The sequence below is a fragment of the Aquarana catesbeiana genome, linkage group LG08 (genome assembly GCF_042186555.1).
Source record: "Aquarana catesbeiana isolate 2022-GZ linkage group LG08, ASM4218655v1, whole genome shotgun sequence".
NCBI classification, from domain to species: Eukaryota; Metazoa; Chordata; class Amphibia; order Anura; family Ranidae; genus Aquarana; species Aquarana catesbeiana.
Genome location: NC_133331.1, coordinates 154,926,015 through 154,951,739, shown reverse-complemented (window position 1 = coordinate 154,951,739; position 25,725 = coordinate 154,926,015). Strand labels below are relative to the sequence as shown.

At 44.0% G+C, this 25,725-nt stretch overlaps 1 protein-coding gene across 5 annotated transcripts in view; it reads left to right on the top strand.

Moving 5' to 3' along the window:
* The window catches only part of SEC31B (SEC31 homolog B, COPII coat complex component), a 387,082-nt gene that overhangs the window by 121,473 nt on the left and 239,884 nt on the right, over positions 1-25,725 (top strand). For 4 of the 5 annotated variants that reach the window (XM_073596586.1, XM_073596585.1, XM_073596584.1 and 1 more), the window contains exon 4: positions 22,920-23,115. In XM_073596586.1, the coding sequence (XP_073452687.1) occupies positions 22,920-23,115 (196 nt within the window). Of the gene's footprint in view, positions 1-22,896; positions 23,116-25,725 lie in introns of all 5 variants that reach the window. The other variant, XM_073596587.1, reaches the window with a different exon arrangement.

Sequence of the window (25,725 nt, the reverse complement as noted above, 5' to 3'; positions counted from 1 at the left end):
AAAAAGTCATGAAGTAATAGCAGCTATAGTGAATTGTCTATGGGAGAAATCAAAAGTGCTAATTTTAAGGGTTAATATGCAAGTTATTGTCATAAAAAGTGTTTGGGGATTTGGGTCTTGCCCCAGGGGACATGTATCAGTGCAAAAAAAAGTTTTAAAAACTACCGTTTTTTTCGGGATTTTAATAATGCTTAAAGTGAAACAATAAAAGTGTAATATTCCTTTAAATTTCGTACCTTAAATTTCGGGATGTCTATAGTATGCCTGTAAAGTGCCGCATGTTTCCCGTGTTTAGAACAGTCCGAGTGCAAAATGACATTTCTAAAGGACAAAAATTCATTTAAAAGTACTAGCGCTGGCTATAATGAATAGTCGGTCCGGCAATACACAAAAGTTAATTGGTAAAAACGGCATGGGATTTCCCCACAGGAGAACCCCGAACCAAAATTAAAAAAAAAAATAAAAAGTATGGGGGTCCCCCCCAAATTCCATACCAGGCCCTTCAGGTCTGGTGTGGATATTAAGGGGAACCCCGCGCAAAAATTAAAAAAAAATGGCATGGGGGTCCCCCTCAAAATCCATACCAGGTTTTAAGGTGAACCCCGCGCCAAAATTTAAAAAAAAAAAATGGCGTGGGGTCCCCCAAAAAATCCATACCAGACCTTTATCCAAGCACGCAACCTGGCAGGCCGCAGGAAAAGAGGGGATGAGAGAGCACCCCCCCCTCCTGAACCATACCAGGCCACATGCCCTCAACATTGGGAGGGTGCTTTGGGGTAGCGGCCCCCCCAAAGCACCTTGTCCCCATGTTGATGGGGAGAAGGGCCTCATCCCCACAACCCTTGCTCGGTGGTTGTGGGAGTCTGCGGGCGGGGGGCTTATCGGAATCTGGAAGCCCCCTTTATTAAGGGGACCCCCAGATCCTGCCCCCCCGTGTGAATTGGTAATGGGGTACAAATGTACCCCTACCATTTCACAAAAAAGGTTCAAAAAGACAAGAGATGGTTTTTGACAATTCCTTTGTTAATTTCAGCTTCTTTCCCCGCTTCTTCTTCCAGTCTTCCTTTGGTGTTCTTCTTCTTCCCCCGATTCTTCCTCTGGTCTTTTCGTCAGGCATCTTCCCCCGGCTTCTTCTCCACTTCGTCCTCCGCATGATCCGCCTCAGTGGGAGTCTTGTGTGACACTTCTGTTCAGGTGACAGTTCTTATATAACGGAGGGCGGGGCCACCCGGTGACCCCTGCCCCCCTCTGACGCACCGGGACTTCCCTATGGCTTTCCCCGTGTTGTCAGAGGGGGTGGAGTCACAAACGGGTGACGGGTATTTCACTTTAAGCATTATTAAAATCCCTGCTCCCGAAAAAACGCCAGTTTTTAAAACTTTTTTTTGCACTGATACATGTCCCCTGGGGCAGGACCCAGGTCCCCAAACACTTTTTATGACAATAACTTGCATATTAACCCTTAAAATTAGCACTTTTGATTTCTCCCATAGACAATTCACTATAGCCGCTATTACTTCATGACTTTTTTTTTCCCTTTAGAAATGTCATTTTGCTGTCATACTATTCTAAACATGGGAAAAAAGCGCCACTTTACAGCATACTATAGTCACCCCCCAGGTACGAAATTTAAAGGAGTATTTCATTTTTATTGTTTCACTTTAAGCTTTATTAAAATCACTGCTCCCAAAAAAACGCCAGTTTCGAAAACTTTTTTTTTTGCACTGATACATGTCCCCTGGGGCAGGACCCAGGTCCCCAAACACTTTTTATGACAATAACTTGCATATAAGCCTTTAAAATTAGCACTTTTGATTTCTCCCATAGACTTAAAGGGTGTTCTGCTGCTTTCGAATTTGCCGCGAACACCTGCGGCGAACGGGTGAACAGCCAATGTTCAAGTCGAACTCATGTTTGACCCGAACATAAAGCCCATCCCTACTAACCACTTGAAGACACAGCCCTTTCTGACACTTTTTTGTTTACATGAAAAAATATATTTTTTGCTAGAAAATTACTTTGAACCCCCAAACATTATATATTTTTTTAAAGCAAAGGCCCTACAGATTAAAATGGGGGGTGTTACAAATTTTTTTTCACACCGTATTTGCACAGCAATTTTCCAAACGCAATTTTTTTTTTAATGTTAATGCACTAGAACGCACTATATTGCCCAAATATTTGGTAAAATATAAAAGATCTTATTCTAAATACATAGATACCAAACACGACATGCTTTAAAATTGCTCACAACCGTGCAGCGGCGACAAACTATATACATTTTAAAAGCCTTTAAAATCCTTTACAGGTTACTACTTTAGATTTACAGAGGAGGTCTACTGGTAAAATTACTGCCCTCGATCTGACCTTCGCGGTGATCCCTCACATGCATGGTGCAATTGCTGTTTACATATGACACCAAACCGATGCTTGCGTTCGCCTTTGCGCATGAGCACGGGGGTACAGGGGTGCTTTTTTTATATTATTATTTTGCTTTTTTATTTTGATTTTTAAACTGTTCCTTTCATTTTCTTTTTTCTTTTTTTTAGCATTTTTATTGTTATCTCAGGGAATGTAAATATTCCCTATGATAGCAATTGGTAGTGACAGGTACTCTTTTTTTGAAAAAATTGGGGTCTATTAGACCCTAGATCTCTCCTCTGCCCTCAAAGCATCTGACTACACCAAGATCGTTGTGATAAAATGCTTTCCCAATTTCTCAATGGCGCTGTTTATATCCAGCGAAAGCTAAGTCATGAAATGCTCGTAGCTTCCGATTTCTTAGGCCATAGAGATGATTGGAGCCATTCTGGTCTCTGATCAGCTCTATGGTCAGCTGGCGTAACCACCGGCTGCATTCTTATGCCCTGTACACACGGTCGGACTTTGTTCGGACATTCCGACAACAAAATCCTAGGATTTTTTCCGATGGATGTTGGCTCAAACTTGTCTTGTATACACACGGTCACACAAAGTTGTCGGAAAATCCGATCGTTTTAAACGCGGTGACGTAAAACATGTACGTTGGGACTATAAACGGGGCAGTGGCCAATAGCTTTCATCTCTTTATTTATTCTGAGCATGCGTGGCACTTTGTCCGTCGGATTTGTGTACACACGATCGGAATTTCCGACAACGGATTTTGTTGTCGGAAAATTTTATCTCCTGCTCTCCAACTTTGTGTGTCGGAAAATCCGATGGAAAATGTCCGATGGAGCCCACACACAGTCGGAATATCTGACAACACGCTCCGATCGGACATTTTCCATCGGAAAATCCGACCGTGTGTACGGGGCATTAGATTCCCTGTTGGGACAGGAAGACGGTGGGGGGGGGGGGAGAAACACACGTTCCCTCCCGATGCTTGTAAAAGCAGTCTAGAGGCTAATTAGCCACTAGTTATAAAAATAGAAGGTACCGCGCTTAGGAAAAGAAAAATATGTATGTAAAAAGGTTGCAGCCTCCCCTAAAAAGCTCCCACAGGAGAGCTCTTAAACTGAAAAAATGAAGCAGAGGTGGGGTGGTTGGAGCCTACCTATGTGCATAAAAGCAATCTGTCAGGTCACTCTTTATATAGCCGAAAAGGACTCTACACCTGATTGGGTCAGTGTGGTATAAATAGGTCTACATCCTATATGAGGGGTAAAAGGGTACACCCAAATAGGGGAAAACCTCTACCTAAAAACCACTAAAGGGTGAATACACAGAAATAAATTTAAAAAAAAATCAGTGCCCTGAAAAGTGATCTAACAGGTCACTCTTTATATAGCATGAAAAATATGGTCACAATGGTGTAATAATAAACCGCACCCTAGATGTGGGGGTGAAAGGATGTACGGGTCCACCTATTGAGGATAAGTGTGCAATGATACTCCTATGACACCACCATAAACATAATAAAAAACTTACATAAATAACATTAACCGGTTATTATTAGTGAATACACCCTCGTATTAAAAAGAAAAAGATATTATAACAGTCCAAAGTCTATATATATCCAGTAACAGTATTGTTGTAGATTGTCCAGACACCACTACTGGTAAAAAAACAAACCGTGCTCCAAGACTGCTATATTGAGTGTGGTGGAAAAAAAGGAAAATAATTTGTAATTTACCAAGAAAATATATATTCCAAAAAATATATATCAAAAAATATATGCATCAGAAGCAAAAATTGCACCAGTTGCATCAAAAATAAAAATCGCATCAATTTGCAAAAAAACCATTAGTGCAACCGTTCCTAATGTGAATAATTGTGCTTAAAACAAATAATGTTCATGCTTAAAACAAATAATTGCAGGTGACTTTAGTGTTCAAGGCTCTTCCCAGGTGACTTGTGTGCTCCCCCTCAAGGGTCCCCACTCACTAGCTCCTATAACCCCTACAGGGGTAGTGCGCATATAGATCTAGGCCGATGTTCCCAGGTTCCAGCCTCTGCAGTCTCTCGGGTATCCCTTGGATTTCCAGGCAATGGCAGGTATATCCAGATAAATTCCTTATGAAAAGAAGAGATTGGCTCCCATAGTGTAGTATCAAACCAGTTCAATTTATTTAAAAAAGGTTAAAACTCAAAAACACAAACCACAAAAATAGAAAAAAAAAATCAAATAAAACCAGAGTCCGCACAGTGCAAGATAGGCTTGCACAGAAAACCAGCTATGTCTGATAGTGGCCGGTATAAACCGAGCTGTGGATTTGCAGCATGCGCTCCACCTGCGTTCCACCCACTAGCTCTGGTACCCAAAAGTGACTTAGTAGGCATGGCAGTGCCGTATGCGTTTCGTCATAGACGTCATCATGATATAGCAAATTGTAAATACTAAAAATTGGAGAATATCCAAATTAAATAACCCCCCCCCCCCATGGGTACACCTAGACCAAAATATGGCCAGCCCCCATGTGGGAGATGGTCATTTATTAAGGTCTCAAACCCTAAATAAGGGAGATGTAATCTCACTACCAGATGGAATGTGTGTGTACAATAGATACCCTAAACAGCTGTGCCCTAAAGGTAGTGATGTATACACTTAATGACAGAAATAGGGTAAAAAAGATACACAAAGTGTGCCTAAGTGGTGTGTGTGTGTGTGTGTGTGTGTGTGTGTGTGTGTGTGTGTGTGTATATATATATATATATATATATATATATATATATATATATATATATATATATATATATCCGCATAAAGTCACTTCTAACAACCACCAATTCCATCGTGAGCATACCCTATATGACACTTAATGGGTTGGCTATAAAACAACTGAGATCTATATCCAGGTTGAGGCCCCTGGGGGCAAGGGATCCCAGCCGATAGATCCAGGCTGTTTCATTTTGGGATATGATAGTAGTTCTATTTCCCACTCTCCAGTGATCTTTAATAAGATCAATCCCATAAAATATTAGACCAGTAGGATCTCTATGATGTACCTCATCAAAGTGGCATGATAGATTGTGTTTCAGGAACCCATTCCTGAGTTTATTAATATGTTCCCGTATGCGTACGAGAAGAGAGCGGGTGGTTCTGCCCACATACTGAAGGTGGCATAGGCATTCGATGACATAGGTTACATAAGTACTGTCACATGTAATCAGTTGCCTTATCCGGTATTCCCTATGATTGGTTTTTGACTTAAAGGTTTCCCTTTTACGGGGTTGTTTTTTGCTAACTCTACACGCCATGCAATCTCTCTGGAAAGATTTAAGTCACTTTTGGTGGATTGATAACATTATGTACTAAGGGATTCCGGACAGTAGCACCTACCACAACTATTTTTGGCTTTTTTTTTTTGTGTTCTCGTGTGTTTTGTTTTTTTTTTTTTTTTTTTGCACTTTTATATAAACTGTAAACGTTCCATTTTACTGTCTCTCAAAATGTGATGGCCATCTCATCTTTTGAGACCCTGTGTGCCCTAGGACTGTGCAATGCTGTACCCTACGCTAATACTCCACTAGTGTGTGGTAGCGTTTGAAACAGTCACCGATGCAGAGACCAGGTTGGTCAGGACAATAAAAGCGGGTGTCACGCCTAAATCTGCATTTTCTGCATACACATCTTCTTTGGGTATTTCTTTGGGTAGGGATACCAGGGAGGACATACGAAAAATGCCTGTCATGCAGCAGGCTCACTGCATTTGCATTGGGAAGTTGGGCCACAGCACCGTCTGGAAACAGAAGGGCTGTGATAATCTCTTCCTGGAATGTAAGGAAGGATCCAGTTCATCCTGTAGCTTTGTATAGCATATAAGCATTCAGCAGAGCCAATTGGAATAAATATACAGACACTTTTTTTATACCAGCGTCTACCCCTCCCATGTTAAGGTTGTATTTGGGGTTTCTCCACAACACCAGTCGCCGTAGGAATTTGGACTGTCGTATCTGCGTAAAAGGAATCCCTCCACTTCACTGCTAGCAAATTATTACATTTCAAGCGCGCTCCACCCCCCCCCCCCCCCAAGTCGGGATTCTACAAGCCGTTGGGAGAAGCCCCGGTGATTAGATCGCTTGGTGCCAAATGCGCCAATTCCACAATCAAAAAGGTGACTAAAAAGTGGCATGCTTGAATAAGGGTGACACCAAGTCCCACACAATCTTGCCAGAGCTCCCTATGTAGTGTGGGCAGTTCTCAGGCTCCACATTCCTAGCTCTTCCCTCGTAAACCATAAAACTATATGTATAGCCTGTTGCCCTGTCATAGAGCTTGTACATCTTGACCCCATATCTGGCACGCTTGCTGGGAAGATACTGTTTGATAGACAAGCGGCCAGAAAACGTAATCAGGGACTCATCGATGCAGACAACTTGATCAGGAGTAAACAAGGCTGCAAACTGTTGGTTGAAGTGGTTTTCGAGGGGCCAAATTTTAAGGTCTTTAAATTCGGAAACTGTAATAGCTATCCAGTCTCTGGCAAGGGGCAACTGGGGATTAGCGGCGATGAATTGACCAGCATACAAATTGCTTTGGTCCACAACAGATCTTTAGAGAACTTCCGTGAAAAAACGCGAATAAAAATCAAGTGACATAAAATCAACTGTTTCTACCTGAATTCCAGGTTGGCCAGTGAATGGGGGAAGTACAGGTGCTGCAGAAGTGGTGGGCTCCCAATTCAGATTGGCAAATGCAGCAGGAAGGGCACTATGGTCTCGACGGGCCTGTCTTTGTCTTCTTGGTGGCTGTGGGACACTAGTTGTGCTAGCCACCTCACCAGCTTGAACTGCATTTAAGGGACTCGCCACTTCACCAAGTGTTACTGCAGTGCTGGATGTACGACCGGGATGTACTAGGCCGCTGGTGCTTGTCAGTTCACCAGAAGGATGAGCGGCACTAGTACTGGCTCTCTGCTCCATACGAGAGGCCTGCACCTCAACAACAGCAGAAGAACGGGATCGTGTACGCCTGACCTTGGCAGGGACCACTACTCCATCGTCAGAGCTATCTGTCAGGGTGCCGCTGCTGTCTAATGGTTTGTATTCTGAGCCAGAATTGGACAGATGGGTGAGTTCCTCTTCACTCTCATCTGTCACACTCTTCACTACTGTACCTTCGATTGGACATTTTGGCCTCTAAATTTACTGGTACGCTAGTGAGACTCACAGGAAAAGAGAGCACCTGACTGTCAGCGACTGCTTCAAACGCTACCAAAAAAAAACTGATAGCGTTTGCAGGGATCAGGCCTGAATCTGCGAATGCTGAAGTTGTGTTTTAGTGTTTTGTAAGTGACCGTGATCGATTGATACTGCACTTGGGTGGGGTGGGCTGGGCTGGGCTGGGCTGGGCGGAGGTGCTAAACGCAGGTGCTAGCAGGTATCTGGGCTGATCCCGCTAATGCTGCGTTTTCTGGGGCGACGCAGACCCTAACTGATGCTAAAACCTGATGTCACTCGCCGGGTGATCAGGGGGTTAAACCTTTTATTAGGTAATATACGGTGGGTGCCCTGACGCTATAAAAAAAATAACTAACCAGCATCACCCGTGACACTAATACTGTGATCACCGGTGACTGGGTGATCAAGGAGTTAAACCTTTATTAGGGGGGGGTCCCTAGACCTATCACTGATTAGTGTCACAAATGAAACCAGTACAGTGATCAAAGAAAAATATGAACACTGCACTGGGTGACACAGGGAGTGGAGGGTTTAACTAGGGGGGGGGGGGCAAGCGATCAGGGGGTGAAATGTGTGCCTATGTGTACTGTGTCAGTGTAGTGTTGGTGCAACTTGCTCTGAGATGTCTTCTCTCCTCTCTCTGGAACGAAAAGCGTTCCACGAGGGGAGATGACATCACTTCCCCTGCCTGTGTTTACACTTACACAGGCAGGGGAAGGATTTCATTTGCCAGAACCAATGATCCGGTCCAGGCCAGAAATCATTGGCCTGGGCCTGGAGACTGATCAGTTCTGAAGCAAATCCAATCGCTGCTCCCGCCTAGGGGGCGCGCATGCCCGATGTAAAGTAACGTCGCTTTGCCGAGCCGACCTGCCGCAGTAAAACTGGTCCGGAACTGGTTAAACTTCCTTGCCAGATGCAAGTCTATACATCCTTTTTTTGTGAGGTTCTTGATTTGGCATGTTGACACCACACACGTTAATGGCAAAAAGAACACCAGACCCTAGAGATAGTTTTAATAAGACTGGTTCCTTAAGATTCTAATAAACTGTATCCTGTCTGGAATACCTGATTCTAATTTTTTTTTTTTTTTTCTGAGATGATGGAAAATATAGGGGTGTACTTTTCCACATGATAAATCTACATGTTCATTAAAGTGATATTAAAGTTTTTTTGTTTTTTTTTAAATAACAAACATGTCACAATTACCTGTTCTGTGCAGTGGTTTTGCACAGAGCAGCTCCGATCCTCCTCTTCTCGGGTCCCCCACTGGCGCTCCTGGCTCCACCTTCCTGCCAAGTGCCCCCGCAGTAAACAGCTTGCTATGGGGACACATGAGCAGGCTCTCTTCCGAGCCACTGCTCTGCATGTCCATTCAGACACGGGGCAGTGATTGACAGCCAGAGCCAATGGCTGTCTCAGCCAATAAGGAGGGAGCGTCCCCAGTGAGCCGAGACTCTTGTGCACATCACTGGGTCATCGTGATGCTCTGGTGTGTATAGGGAGGGCTGAGGGGGAGGGGGGGTTGCTGCAAACAGGTTTTTCTTTATGTACATCATGGGACACAGAGCCTTAGGTAATTACTTAATAGGTTATAGGCCACCTTCAGGTGATGGACAGTGGTATACCCAATCCAGGAAGTTCACTCCCTATATAACCCCTCCTCCTTCCAGGAGCACATCAGTTTTTTCGCCAGTGTCTAACGTGTTGGTCATGAGTGAAGATGTGCTCTGAGGAGCTCCAGGTGGGATGCATGCTAGATTTAAATAGCCTCCATAGACCAGATCCATCCAAAGTCCCACTGAGGCCAAAGTGGATGGTACATGGGGCCTCGTATCCGAAGCACGAGGTTTTGCCTTTAACGCCTCTCTTTGTAGGGCTGAACCCCGGGCTTAGGTCTTGCTAAATTACTTAAAGCTTTCCTGGTGGGGTGCTTTTACAGGTCCAAGGGAGTGGAACCCTGTTTTAGGGACCCGGTCCTTAAAGGTTTGCTAAACGCAGCCCGCCACGATGGGTGAAGGTTGGATTGTCTGTTAATTCAGCAAATCCTGCGGCGGGGATAAGGTAAGGGAAAAAACTTGGGTACTAAAAACACCTATGTATTCTTCTTTAACCACTTGACGACCGCCTCACGCCGATGTACGTCGGCAAGGCGGCACGGACAGGCAAAATCACGTACATGTACGTGATTTGCCTTCCGCGGGTGGGGGGTCCGATCGGACCCCCCCCCCTGGTGCCCAAGGCGGTCGTCTTTTGTCCCACGGCGATCGCAGGTGAGGGGGAGGCCATCCGTTCGTGGCCCCCCCTCGCGATCGCCGCCGGCCAATCGAATCATTCCTTTGCTGCTGTATGCTAAACAGCAGCAAAGGAAATGATGTCATCTCTCCTCGGCTCGGTAAATTCCGTTCCGGCCCGAGGAGAGAAGACAGGTATGTGAGTGCACAACACTACACACACACAGTAGAACATGCCAGGCACACAAAACACCCCGATCCCCCCTCCCCGATCGCCCCCCAATCCCCCCCAATCACCCCCCCCTCCCTGTCACAAACTGACACCAGCAGTTTTTTTTTTTTTTTCTGATTACTGCATTGGTGTCAGTTTGTGACAGTTACAGTGTTGGGACAGTTAGTATTAGCCCCCTGTAGGTCTAGGATACCCCCCTAACCCCCCCTAATAAAGTTTTAACCCCTTGATCACCCCCTGTCACCAGTGTCGCTAAGCGATCATTTTTCTGATCGCTGTATTAGTGTCGCTGGTGACGCTAGTTAGGGACCTAAATAGTTAGGTTCGCCGTCAGCGTTTTATAGCGACAGGGACCCCCATATACTACCGAATAAATGTTTTAACCCCTTGATGGCCCCCTAGTTAACCCTTTCACCACTGATCACCGTATAACTGTTACGGGTGACGCTGGTTAGTTTGTTTATTTTTTATAGTGTCAGGGCACCCGCCGTTTATTACCGAATAAAGGTTTAGCCCCCTGATCGCCCGGCGGTGATATGCGTCGCCTCAGGCAGCGTCAGATTAGCGCCAGTACCGCTAACACCCACGCACGCAGCATACGCCTCCCTTAGTGGTATAGTATCTGATCGGATCAATATCTGATCCCATCAGGTCTATACTAGCGTCTCCAGCAGTTTAGGGTTCCCAAAAACGCAGTGTTAGTGGGATCAGCCCAGATACCTGCTAGCACCTGCGTTTTGCCCCTCCGCCCGGCCCAGCCCAGCCCACCCAAGTGCAGTATCGATCGATCACTGACGCTTACAAAACACTAAATGCATAACTGCAGCGTTCGCAGAGTCAGGCCTGATCCCTGCGATCGCTAACAGTTTTTTGGTAGTATTTTGGTGAACTGGCAAGCACCAGCCCCAAGCAGCATCAGATTAGCGCCAGTACCGCTAACACCCACGCACGCAGCATACGCCCCCCTTAGTGGTATAGTATCTGAACGGATCAATATCTGATCCGATCAGATCTATACTGGCGTCCCCAGCAGTTTAGGGTTCCCAAAAACGCAGTGTTAGCGGGATCAGCCCAGATACCTGCTAGCACCTGCATTTTGCCCCTCCGCCCGGCCCAGCCCACCCAAGTGCAGTATCGATCGATCACTGTCACTTACAAAACACTTAACGCATAACTGCAGCGTTTGCAGAGTCAGGCCTGATCCCTGCGATCGCTAACAGTTTTTTTTGGTAGCATTTTATTGAACTGGCAAGCGCCAGCGGCCTAGTACACCCCGGTCGTAGTCAAACCAGCACTGCAGTAACACTTGGTGATGTGGCGAGTCCCATAAGTGCAGTTGAAGCTGGTGAGGTGGCAAGCACAAGTAGTGTCCCGCTGCCACCAAGAAGACAAACACAGGCCCGTCGTGCCCATAATGCCCTTCCTGCTGCATTCGCCAATCCTAATTGGGAACCCACCGCTTCTGCAGCGCCCGTACTTCCCCCATTCACATCCCCAACCAAATGCAGTCGGCTGCATGAGAGGCATTTTCTTTATGTCCTCCCGAGTACCCCTACCCAACGAACCCCCCCAAAAAAGATGTGTCTGCAGCAAGCGCGGATATAGGCGTGACACCCGCTATTATTGTCCCTCCTGTCCTGACAATCCTGGTCTTTGCATTGGTGAATGTTTTGAACACTACCATTCACTAGTTGAGTATTAGCGTAGGGTACAGCATTGCACAGACTAGGCACACTTTCACAGGGTCTCCCAAGATGCCATCGCATTTTGAGAGACCCGAACCTGGAACCGGTTACCGTTATAAAAGTTAGTTACAAAAAAGTGTAAAAAAAATATATATATATATATAAAATAAAAAAAAATAGTTGTCGTTTCATTGTTCTCTCTCTGTTTTATTGTTATTATGTTTTATCATGTTTGCTTTTCAGGTATGCAATTTTTTATACTTTACCGTTTACTGTGCTTTATTGTTAACCATTTTTTTGTCTTCAGGTACGCCATTCACGACTTTGAATGGTTATACCAGAATAAAGCCTGCAGGTTTAGGTATCATGTTGGTATCATTCTTTTCAGCCAGCGGTCGGCTTTCATGTAAAAGCAATCCTAGCGGCTAATTAGCCTCTAGACTGCTCTTACAAGCCGTGGGAGGGAATGCCCCCCCCCCAACGTCTTCCGTGTTTTTCTCTGGCTCTCCTGTCTCAACAGGGAACCTGAGAATGCAGCCGGTGATTCAGCCAGCTGACCATAGAGCTGATCAGAGACCAGAGTGGCTCCAAACATCTCTATGGCCTAAGAAACCGGAAGCTACAAGCATTTTATGACTTAGATTTGGCCGGATGTAAATAGCGCCATTGGGAAATTGGGGAAGCATTTTATCACACCGATCTTGGTGTCGTCAGATGCTTTGAGGGCAGAGGAGAGATCTAGGGTCTAAAAGACCCCAATTTTTTTCAAAAAAGAGTACCTGTCACTACCTATTGCTATCATAGGGGATATTTACATTCCCCGAGATAACAATAAAAATGATTAAAAAAAAAAAAAAATGAAAGGAACAGTTTCAAAATAAGATAAAAAAGCAAAAAAATAATAAAGAAAAAAAAAAAAAAAAAAAAGCACCCCTGTCGCCCCCTGCTCTCGCGCTAAGGCGAACGCAAGCGGCGGTCTGTCGTCAAACGTAAACAGCAATTGCACCATGCATGTGAGGTATCGCCGCGAAGGTCAGATCGAGGGCAGTAAGTTTTGCAGTAGACCTCCTCTGTAAATCTAAAGTGGTAACCTGTAAAGGCTTTTAAAGGCTTTTAAAAATGTATTTATTTTGTTGCCACTGCACGTTTGTGCGCAATTTTAAAGCATGTCATGTTTGGTATCCATGTACTCGGCCTAAGATCATCTTTTTTATTTCATCAAACATTTGGGCAATATAGTGTGTTTTAGTGCATTAAAATTTAAAAAAGTGTGTTTTTTCCCCAAAAAATGCGTTTGAAAAATCGCTGCGCAAATACTGTGTAAAAAAAAAAAAAAAATGAAACACCCACCATTTTAATCTGTAGGGCATTTGCTTTAAAAAAATATATAATGTTTGGGGGTTCAAAGTAATTTTTTTGCAAAAAAAAATAACTTTTTCATGTAAACAATGAGTGTCAGAAAGGGCTTTGTCTTCAAGTGGTTAGAAGAGTGAGTGATGTGTGACATAAGCTTCTAAATGTTGTGCATAAAATGCCAGGACAGTTCAAAACCCCCCCAAATGACCCCATTTTGGAAAGTAGACACCCCAAGCTATTTGCTGAGAGGCATGTCGAGTCCATGGAATATTTTATATTGTGACACAAGTTGCGGGAAAGAGACAAATTTTTTTTTTTTTTTTTTTTTTTTTGCACAAAGTTGTCTCTAAATGATATATTGCTCAAACATGCCATGGGAATATGTGAAATTACACCCCAAAATACATTCTGCTGCTTCTCCTGAGTACGGGGATACCACATGTGTGAGACTTTTTGGGAGCCTAGCCGCGTACGAGACCCCGAAAACCAAGCACCGCCTTCAGGCTTTCTAAGGGCGTGAATTTTTGATTTCACTCTTCACTGCCTATCACAGTTTCGGAGGCCATGGAAAGCCCATTTGTTTTTGAAAATGAAGAAAGACAAGAAAAAACATTTTTTTTTTTCTTTTTTCAATTTTCAAAACTTTGTGACAAAAAGTGAGGTCTGCAAAATAATCACTATACCTCTCAGCAAATAGCTTGGGGTGTCTACTTTCCAAAATGGGGTCATTTGGGGGGGTTTTGTGCCACCTGGGCATTCCATGGCCTCCGAAACTGTGATAGGCAGTGAAGAGTGAAATAAAAAATTTACACCCTTAGAAATCCTGAAGGTGTTGATTGGTTTTCGGGGTCCCGTACGCGGCTAGGCTCCCAAAAAGTCCCACACATGTGGTATCCCCATACTCAGGAGAAGCAGCTGAATGTATTTTGGGGTGCAATTCCACATAGACCCATGGCCTGTGTGAGCAATATATCATTTAGTGACAACTTTTTGTAAATATTTTTTTTTTTTGTCATTATTCAGTCACTTGGGACAAAAAAAATAAATATTCAATGGGTTCAACATGCCTCTCAGCAATTTCCTTGGGGTGTCTACTTTCCAAAATGGGGTCATTTGGGGGGGGGGTTTGTACTGCCCTGCCATTTTAGCACCTCAAGAAATGACATAGGCAGTCATAAACTAAAAGCTGTGTAAATTACAGAAAATGTACCCTAGTTTGTAGACGCTATAACTTTTGCGCAAACCAATAAATATACGCTTATTGACATTTTTTTTACCAAAGACATGTGGCCGAATACATTTTGGCCTAAATGTATGACTAAAATTTAGTTTATTGGATTTTTTTTATAACAAAAATTAGAAAATATCATTTTTTTTTCAAAATTTTCGGTCTTTTTCCGTTTATAGCGCAAAAAATAAAAACTGCAGAGGTGATCAAATACCATCAAAAGAAAGCTCTATTTGTGGGAAGAAAAGGACGCAAATTTCGTTTGGGTACAGCATTGCATGACCGCGCAATTAGCAGTTAAAGCGACGCAGTGCCAAATTGGAAAAAGACCTCTGGTCCTTAGGCAGCATAATGGTCCGGGGCTCAAGTGGTTAAGGGAAAAAATGTTGTCATGCCTTAATTCTCCACTAGAGGGAGTCTATGCACATACCTTAATCTGTTGTCTTCACTGTAAAGCTCAGTCAGTCTGTGTGTAGCCGCAGCAGCGTGTGCAGGGGGATTTTTCTCAGGTAAAAGAAATCTGCCAAATGCTTTCTTTCTCCCCCCCTGAAGGGACCGGATGGTTAGGGGAACATCAGCAGGTGTACCCCCCTTACATTACCCCCCCCCCCCCGCGGGGGGTGCGGTGGTCCCGTGTTATGGTTACTGCTATATGTTGTACTGTTGTTTTTTGCCTGCTGCTGAAAGGGCTCTGCCTCCCCTCCCTCCCCCTCATGTTGGGTCGGTAGATCTGAAAACCGCAGAACACGAACGCAGGAACATTTTAAAAAATGAAACGGTGGAGGGTTTACAGAGGGGGCAGGGCCTAGACACAGCGAGGACGCACGGCAGGCAATGTTAATAAAAACACAGCTGTGACAGCTGTGTGCAAGTGGTCTGCACACAGGGACACAGGAGCTGTGGGACACGTGAGGGTTGCAACCTGGCATTTCCTGATACAGGAAGGACACTTTTTTCCCAGCACTAAGCTGAACTCTATAATGACTTTTACTGTCATGACTATATTAAACGATTAAGTGCAATTGTGTAGTGCCTCTGTTTTTGTTACTTAGGACTATGCCTGCCAAAAAAGGACACCACAAAGACCAAAAAGGTACTAAAGGTTTCACCCCCAGGCACTCGGATCTCGAGTCATATTTCCACGCTGTCATCCTCGTTTGTATTACCAATTATGGCAAGCCAGGGTGAGCCATTGGAACAAATTGATGGTGCAACTGCTTCTCACATCTCAGCCCCTGTATACGTGACTGAAGATGTCCTTTCCTCCACCCTGCAGGGTCTGGAAGGAAGATTAGTGGCTTTAATCGCATCCTCCATTCAAATGGATAGGAAACATGCTAGATCCCCCTCCCCCACTTCAGAACCTTTGCAAAGGGAACAGTAGGCACAGGATGAGGTGTTACCCTCCGACAATCAGGAGAAAAACAAACCGATGATTCCTTTGCAGAGGAAACAACCTCACAATCTGTGAAATTGCTGATACAAACTCTTACAGAGATGGTTCGTTCCACTTTCATGCTATCCCTAACGGAGTCTCTTGAAAGCTCGGTTTCTTCCTTGGGTTCCTTAAAACCTTCTCAGACTTTGCATGCATTTCCTGTCCATGCATTACTAGAACAGCTTATGTTTGCTGAATGGGATCACCCGCATAAGCATTTTCTCCCTCCTAAGAGATTTTCAGTTCTCTATCCCATGGAGGAGAAATTCACCAAGAGATGGAAAGTACCAGAAGTTGACGCTGCGAGTGTGAATAAAAGCCTAACTTGTCCTGTAGACAATGCACAAATGCTTAAGGATCCAACAGATAAGAAGTTGGAATTCTTGTTAAAATCTTCTTTTTCCTTGGCAGGTGCCGTTACTCAGCCTGCAGTCGCTGCAATAGGCGTCTCTGTCAATCCTTAAAGGACCAATTTATACAGGCCCTTGAAGAGGTTTCTGCGCAACAAGCTCAGGAATTGGCTGACCTACCGAAAGCATTATGCTTTGCCATAGATGCCATTAAAGATTCTATTCACGAGGCGTCCCGCCTTATGCTTATGCTTGTACATATGCGTAGAACCCTGTGGTTAAAAAATTGGTCAGCCGAAGCACCATGTAAAAACCTCCTAACTGGGTTCCCTTTTCATGGGGAGCGACTATTTGGAGAAGATTTGGACAAATATATCCAAACAATTTCTAGTGGGAAAAGTACTTTTCTTTTGACTGGCAAAAAAAAAAAAAAAAAGTATAAACGCCCTTCATTTAAACAGGCTCTTTTCCCTGCGCCAGGGGCTTCTGCCTCTAGGCAGTGGCGACGGCCTCCGCTGTCAGACTCTAGAGGAAAACCTCAAGGTCAGACCCAGGCTCAAAAGAAGTCCTGGCGTCGGAAACCTGCAAAGCAGAATCCTAAAGCCTCATCATGAAGAGGCAACTCCCCTCACCAAGGTGGAGGGAAGACTTCTGCAGTTTTCAGAAGTCTGGCAAGAGGAAATTCAGGACAGATGGGTCATCTCCACGGTAACGCTGGGGTACAAGCTGGAAATTCGGGACTTTCCACCGTCTCATTTCCTGAGGTCAAGTGTTCCCAAAGATCCAGAGAAAAGACCATCTCTGTTTCAGGCACTAGGTCGATTAATATCTCAAGGGGTGGTTATACAGATCCCCACAAAAGAGCAAGGTTTGGGGTTTTATTCAAATCTTTTTATGGTACCAAAACCAAATGGAGATGTCAGACCCATTCTAGATCTAAGAAATCTAAATCAGTTCCTGAAGATCCGCTCCTTTCGCATGGAGAGACGATCAGGTCAGTAGTTTCTACCCTTCTAGGAGGAGAACTTCTGGCATTGATCGACATCAGGGATGCATATCTGCATGTTCCTATATTTCCCACTCACCAAAAGTTTCTGTGGTTTGAGTTAGAACAGCAGCATTTCCAGTTTGTAGCCCTGCCCTTCGGGCTAGCCACAGCACCCCGGGAGTTCACAAAAGTGCTGGCCCCACCTCTAGCCAGGTTGAGGGCACAGGGCATAACATTTGTAGTGTACCTAGACGATCTTTTGCTAATAGACCAGTCGGTGGCTCGTTTGGAGCAAAGCATACGCATTACAACCAGTTACCTGGAAAGTTTGGGTTGGATTCTCAACCTAGAGAAATCTTCCTTAATATCATAAAAAGACTCGAGTACTTGGATCTGATCATAAACACAGCCCAGGAAAAGGTGTTCTATTGGCAGTCTTCATTCCGGGAGTAGAGAATTAGCAGGCGGACTATTTGAGTCACCAGCAGTTATTCCCAGGGGAATTGTCTCTTCACCCTGACATTTTTCAGGCTGTTTGCCAAAGATGGGGGACTCCGGATGTAGATCTTCTAGCGTCCAGGTTCAACATGAAGTTAGTCAACTTTGTGGCCAGAACAAGGGATCCACTCGCATGTGGAATGGATGTGTTGGTGACCCCGTGGGATCAGTTCTCACTGATCTATGCATTCCCCCCTATTCAGTTGCTGTCTCAACTTCTTTGCAGGATCAAGCTGTAAAGAAAGCCAGTAATTCTGGTAGCACCAGCATGACCCAGAAGGTCATGGTATGCAGAAATCGTAAAGATGGCAGTGGAGGGCCCATGGTCCCTCCCACGACGGCCAGATCTGCTCTCTCAGGGACCAATATTCCATCCTACCTTGCGGTCTCTAAATTTAATGGCTTGGCTATTGAAACCCACATTCTGAAGAAACGTGGGCTTTCCGGGTCAGTTTTCTCTACCCTGATTAATGCAAGGAAGCCAGCTTCCAGAACTATATATTATAGGGTCTGGAGGGCTTATGTTTCCTGGTGTGAATCCAAGGGTTGGCACCCTCGGAGATATATCATAGGCAGAATTCTTGCCTTACTACAATTAGGGGTAGAAATGAAATTTGGCCTTGAGTACTATTAAAGGGTTGTAAACCCTTACAGACCACTTTTACCTACAGGTAAGCCTAGATTAAGGCTTACCTGTAGGTGCAAGAAATATCTCCTAGAGACATCTCCGAGATAATTGCAAAAGACAGGCACCAATGTCTACGGCGCATGCACCATAGACAATGGCGCGCAGGCACACTGAGCGTGCCGGTTCTAATGGTGATCGTGCCGTTGGTGGCGGCTCTCGCGTGCATGCGCGGGAGTGACGTCATCACGACTCTGGCCAATCACAGCGCCGGAGCCGTGATACCCGAAAGGAAGATGGACGCTTCGTGGAAGAGGGGACAGCGGTGACATCGCAGGCTCCTGTGTCAGGTAAGTGACACATAATGGGCTACTATGCGATGCATAGTAGCCCATTATGCTTTACCTTTGCAAGGAAACAGAGGAAGTAAAACCCATCAGGGTTTACTTCCTCTTTAAATGCCAAGTCTCAGCTTTATCAGTCTTATTTCAAAGACCATTTGCTAAACATTCTTTAGTCCAGGGTTTTATGCAAGGGGTGATGCGGCTTAATCTGCCAATCAAACCTCCCTTGAACCCTTGGGACTTGAACTTAGTTTTGTCTGTTACAAAAACAGCCATATAAACCGATACAACATATTCCCCTGGTCCTTCTGACAAGGAAGTTGGTATTTTTGGTTGCTATATCCTCAGCACGGAGGGTTTCAGAATTGGTTGCTCTTTCTTGTAAAGAGACATATTTGATTATTCATGAGGACAGAGTGGTGTTACGCCCTCGTCCAGACTTTTTGCCAAAAGTGATTTCAGGTTTTCACCTGAACCAAGATATTGTCCTGCCATCGTTTTTTCAAAAACCATGTTCCAGGGAAGAAAAGTCACTACATTGACTTGATGTGGTGAGAGCAGTGAAAATCTATTTAAAGGCAATTGCTCAGATTCGTAAGACTGATGTCTTATTTATTCTGCCAGAGGGTCCTAAGAAAGGACTGGCAGCCTCAAAATCCACTGTCGCTAAGTGGATTCGGCAAGTTATAATTCAAACGTATAATTTAAGGTGTAAGATCCCCCCTTTTCAAGTTGAGACGCACTCTACCAGGGCGGTTAGTGCTTCTTGGGCAGTGCGTCATCGGGCCTCCATGGCTCCAATCTGTAAGGCCGCAACTTGGTCTTCAGTGCATACATTCACAAAATTTTATCAGGTGGATGTAAGGAGGTATGAGGATATGTGCTGCAGGCAGCAGTATAGGTCCTCAGGTCTAGGGGTACCCTCCGGGTTGTGTCTCCCTCCCCTCAAGTAGTATTGCTATGGGACATCCCATTAAGTAATTACTTAAGGCTCTGTGTCCCGTGCTGTATGATAAAGAAAATAGGATTTTTATAACAGCTTACCTGTAAAATCCTTTTCTTGGAGTACATCATGGGACACAGAGGTGCCTCCCCTCTTTTTTGGGATTTAAGTATATTGCTTTGCTGATGTGCTCCTGGAAGAAGGAGGGGTTATATAGGGAGTGAACTTCCTGGATTTGGTATAGCAGTGTCCATCACCTGAAGGTGGCCTATAACCCGTTAAGTAATTTACTTAAGGCTCTGTGTCCTATGATGTACTCCAAGAAAAGGAAAATCCTATTTTTTAGGCATGAAGGTAAAAAACTTTAGAACCGCTTAATTTAGACTATGTGAATGGTACTTAATTTCTGTTTTATGTGTTATTTGTTAAAGTAGATTGTCTTTATCTGTGGGCATTGTTTGAATAAAGATGTAATGTTTGCTGGTTCAAATGTTTTGCTAGAGTCAATATTTTTCATGGGTTGCACTTCTTACTTTCATGTTCATTGGCCACTTTTAGAGTACAATGAATGTGCCACATTGGTGCTTTGGTGAAATATCCAGGGTCTAAACAAATCTCTAATACCTCACTTTTGAGACAAAGGGACTCGTGATGCAGGTTCCTCAGTCCCTTTCTCTGCAGCATTAGCTGAAATGCAGAGGATTGAACAGAAAGTGCTCTGTATAGAGGCTTCCTGTGCATTCATGAACTAAAGACTAATAAACACAGTAAATATAATCTCCACCCTGAACCCGATCCTCCTGTGCCCTGCAGAAGCCAGCAGCACTGTGGAGCAGGGTGGGAAAGCCGCAACCAGGGGGATCTGTTTTAGCGATAAGACAGTACAGCTGGCCCTCCTGCTTGTCAGATGCCCAGGGCTCCCCTTCTGAACTAATCAGGCCAAAGCCCTATACATCAGGACCAGCTGTATTGCCTATTGGTGGCCCTGTGACCACTTTAAATGGCCATTGCTGTTCAAGTTTGTGAACCCTGATAATGGACCTCCATTGTTGACAATACCTCATCCAAACTCTAATTGTATTCTATGATTAAACCTTTATAGCCAATGAAAGGGTAAGTTGTATAATTTTTAGATGTAAAACTGCCTCAGCCCACGTATTTAACCACTTAAGGACCAGCCTTGTTTTGGAATTTAGGTGGTTTACATGTTTAAAACAGTTTTTTTGGCTAGAAAATAACTTCGAACCCCCAAACATTATATATTGTTTTTTTTCTAACAACCTAGAGAATAAAATGGTGGTCATTGCAATACTTTTTTTCACACCGCATTTGCGCAGCGGTCTTACAAACGTGCTTTTTTTTGGAAAAAATACACTTTTTTTGAATAAAAAAAAAAAAAACAACAGTAAAGTTAGCCCAATTTTTTTTATATTGTGAAAGATAATGTTACGCTGCGTAAATTGATACCCAACATGTGACGCTTCAAAATTACGCCTGCTCTTGGAATGGTGTCAAACTTTTACCCTCAAAAATCTCCACGTTTACGCGACATTTAAAAAATTCTGCAGGTTGCATGTTTTGTGTTACAGGATGTCTAGGGCTAGAATTATTGCTCTCACTCGAACGATCACGGTGATACCTCACGTGTGGTTTGACCACCGTTTTCATATGCGGGTGCTACTCACGTATGCGTTCGCTTCTGCGCGCGAGCTCGTCGGGACAGGGCATTTAAAAAAAAAAAAAAAATTTTATTTTTCTTATTTATTTTACATTATTTTATTTATTTTAACACTGTTTTAAAAAAAAAAATGTGTCACACTTATTCCTATTACAAGGAATGTAAACATCCCTTGTAATAGAAAAAAGCACAATAGGACCTCTTAAATATGAGATCTGGGGTCAAAAAGGCCTCAGATCTCATATTTACACTAAAATGAAAAAACAAAAAACAAAAAGAAAGTCATTTAAAAAAATGACATTAAAAAAAATGTGCCTTTCAGACATATGGGCGGAAGTGATGTTTTGACGTCGCTTCCGCCCTGCAGTGTCATGGATACGAGTGGGCTCCATCTTCCCCCTCACTCGTCTCGATGCACAGCTATGGAACAGACACGATCGCCTCCGCCACTGCCGACGGCTCTGGTAAGCGGCGGAGGGCACCGGATCGCGGCGGGGGGCCCTCTCCCGCCACCGATAAAAGTGATCTCGCGGCGAATCTGAGGCAGAGACCACTTTTATCTTGTAGCCGGCCGAAAACGGGGATACCGGGGTTATGGCAGCTAGCTGTTGCCATAACAACGATATCCGTCCTCAAAAAAGGGACGTATGTCGGCGTGCGGCGGTCGGCAAGTGGTTAAGATGCCTCAGGCCTTACGAGTCAGCTGACCTCTAGGATCTGTCCCCCTGCCATTCCATGAACTAACGGAGACACAGACCTTCTCACCTTTGGAAGTTCCATTTCCTTCTGCTGTCCCCAACCCGCACAGCCAGCCAATGAGTGGCACAGCGCCCCTGACTATTGTGTATGAATAGCGGGGGCCCCTGCACAAAAATGCTGGGAAAAAATATGGGCGTCTGGCACCACTGGACCCACCGGGACCCATGGTAAGGCTGGCCCTGTAGAGATCAGTACTCTGACTTTGCCTTTCTTGCATGGAATTTGTTGGGCCACACAGATGTTAATCTATTCCATAGTTTTGTATCATTGTTATGTTGCATGACCCAATTTCTATGAGTTTTGCAACACACACACACACATTCTGCCAATTTGAATTAGAATTTCCTAATAAAACTTGGAACTCTCGAGTGATTGCAAGCTGTCCAGACCTTGAAGTACTCCACAAATTTAATTTCTTCCATCATGCTTCCTTGTTGAGATGTGATTTGGTGCTATGTACAGTTTTGGTTTTCTAAAAAATGTTTAAAGACCCTGTAGTGCAGGGATATGCAATTAGTGGACCTCCAGCTGTTGCAAAACTACAAGTCCCATCATGCCTCTGCCTCAGGGTGTCATGCATGTGGCTGTCAGATTCTTGCTATGCCTCATGGGAATTGTAGTTCTGCAACAGCTGGAGGTCCGCTAATTGCATATCCCTGCTGTAGTGTATTGCAGTCACATAAAAATATAACAAACATAAAAAGCAGTACCTTCAACTTTGAAAAATTCAAAACCAAACTAAATATGGGTTTCTCCTTCTCCTTTTCTTTTTGTCAGCTGTCATTAAACAATGTTTTATTAATGTATTATTTAATCTGAGGTTACCAACCACCTAGTATTAAGATTTATTATATAATTCAGTTTGAAGACACACCCCATTAGTCATTTTAATGTAGCTTTGTGCTTGCAAAATTTATTTTTTTATTTTGATTTCAGACTCCTATCATTAAATGTTTCAGGTTTCATAAAATAGTCTGGGGCAATTTTGAAGGGGGCTCATCTGGCTCTTGTGGAGTTATTGTAGGCGGAGGAGACAATGGAGAGATAATGCTATATAGCGCTTCACAGATTTTGGAACCTGGAAAAGAACCAGTCATTGGAAAGAGCGCCAAGCATACGGGTCCTGTTCGTGCACTGGACCTAAACCCATTTCAGGTTTGTTACAACACAAATCTATTAATAAAATGTTTAGCGTACTTTTAACTGCTCTCCTTTTTTCATCTTCTTGTTACGTTTTTAAGGCTAAATGCCAAATTAAAAAAAGAAAACTTTTTCCGTGTATTTTTATAAAATGGCAGTTTTTTTATGTAGTTAACGTATTTACAAATTTCAGGAATTGGCCAGGTCTAATACCTGGCTGATGCCGCTGGAAATCACTGAATTACAGTCGATACCACTACTTCAGTGATCTCCAATTGCTTCTGGTTCTTGTGCTGAGCAGCCAGCCTGATGCATTTTGAATACAGGAGGTTGGCCTTTACCACAAGTACCATTCAGAGAATGTTTTCCATTTTCTAAATAAATGCAAAGCATTCTTTGGTTTGACAAGGTAGAGAGCATGTCGTCACCGCCCTGTCTCTTAACCTTGTCCAATCGGAGAATGCATTGCATTCATTTAGAGAAGGCAAGGCTTGTGCCAACCTGCCTTTTTCCTGTGTTCACAATGCAGGAGAACAGCTGCTTGGCACAGGAACGCGGAAGCAAAGTGGAGATCACTGGAGTCTGCTTCAGTGATTTCCAGCATCATTGGCCATGTATGGGGTATATACCCAATTGCATACAAGTATTGCTGCACATTGTATTCAACTCCAGTGTGAAGTAAATGAAAGGCAAGCTTCAGCTGAGATCCCCAACCATTGGTCTATGCCCCTCTGACATGCTTGGCCAACATTGGGCTTAATCTGCGGGCTTGGAGAAGCGCCAATCTGTTCTGGTATTTATGGTGTATATACAGCAATCATCCGATGTAAGTACAATGAAACTGAGAACACAATCTGATGTCTTTGGGTACCTTGTTGTTGGACAACTGTAACTACAACTCATAGCTTCTTCAACCCCCCCCATGACATGTTTCTATATAAAAAACCAACCCCATATACAGTTTGTCAAACAAATCATCCAAATACTTAAAATAACATTTGCTGAGTCTTTTAAAGCAAATTCAGATAGGAAATCTTTAATTTTTCTTGTATTTAAAGGATAACCAAACTTAAGAGCAATGGGGGTTATTTACTAAAGGAAAATCCACTTTGCACTGCAAGTGCACTTGGAAGTAAAGTTGCTGTAGATCTGAGGGAGACATGCAAGGAAAATAAAAAACGGCATTTTAGCTTGCACATGATTGGATGATAAAATCAGCAGAGCTTCCACTCATTTCAAATCTACACCTTTAGATTTAGAGTGATTGCACTTTCAGTGCACTTTCAAGTGCACTTGCAGTGCAAAGTGGATTTGTCTTTCGTAAATAACCACCAATATGTAATAAATTGCAGCTGACCGATCTATGGAGGGGTTATCTGCATTAGTTTGATGACCACCATAGTTGCCTCCATAAATACAGTGGAGGAGCAAGCGTAGCCACCCAGTGACAGGAAGTGTGTTATCTCTGATTTGCTAGATGGGGAAAAAAACTGAAAAGATGAAAACTAATGCCACCCTACCCAAGGAATATAAATCTGTACTATATATTATTTTCTTTATTGTACATCATGGGACACAGAGCCTTAAGTAATTAATGGGTTATGGGCCACCTTCAGGTGTTTACACTGGTATACCCAATACAGGAAGTTCACTCCCCTATATAACCCCTCCTTCCAGGAGTACCTGTGAACAAGCAAGCTATCGCTTGTGAAACGTCTACCATTGCCTGTATCTGTCTGACCCTTTTTTGATAATAAAGATGACATTGAGATAATTTGGAGTTCCAGTGTGCGACCAATTCCTTGTCTTGTTCGCCTTCCACGGTGGTGAGCCCCGAGGTCTGCACCTGTGATCCATCCTGCACCAGAGTTTGCCTGGAGCGGTGTGCTTCTCTCTGTTCTTTCCCTCAGTTTTTTCGCCAGTGTCTAAGGTGTTGGTCACGAGTGAAGATGTGCTCTGAGGAGCTCCAGGAGGGATCCATGCTGAATTTAAAAAAACCTCCACAACCGGATCCATCCACGCCACTGTAGCCACAGGATGGTACCCGGGCCTCACATAGAAGAACAAGGTTTTGCCTGTAACGCTTCTCTTTGAGGGCTGGACCCTAGGAACCAGGACTCTTTTTGGTCTTGCTACGTTACCTAAAGTTGTCCTGAGGGGTGTTATACAGGTCCAAAGGAGTGGAACCCCTATTAAAAGGGACCCGGTCTTTGAAGGTTTAACTAACGCCGCCTGCCGTGATGGGTGAAGTTTGGATCTGCCTGTTTTCAGCAGTATCCTGCAGCGTAGAAAAGGTAAGAGAAAAGCTTAGGAACTGCAAAGTCCACCTATGCCTTTTCTTCTATATTAACATTTGTAATGCCTTTAAGTCTTCTCTAGAGGGAGTAAGAATACACATACCCTTTCAGCAGCTCCGTGTCCAGCCACAACAGCGTGGTGTGTCCTAGCAGCAGGAGGGGGTTCATTATTTAATTGGGGAAACTGGGGGACTGGTGTACAGTGAAGGCACATTACATCTTGATCAGTTTTGATAGTAAGCCTCAAACTACTAAGAACAGCAGAATGTTTTGCCATAGACGCTATGATGGACTCTATTCACCAGGCATCTCACCTTATGCTAGTACA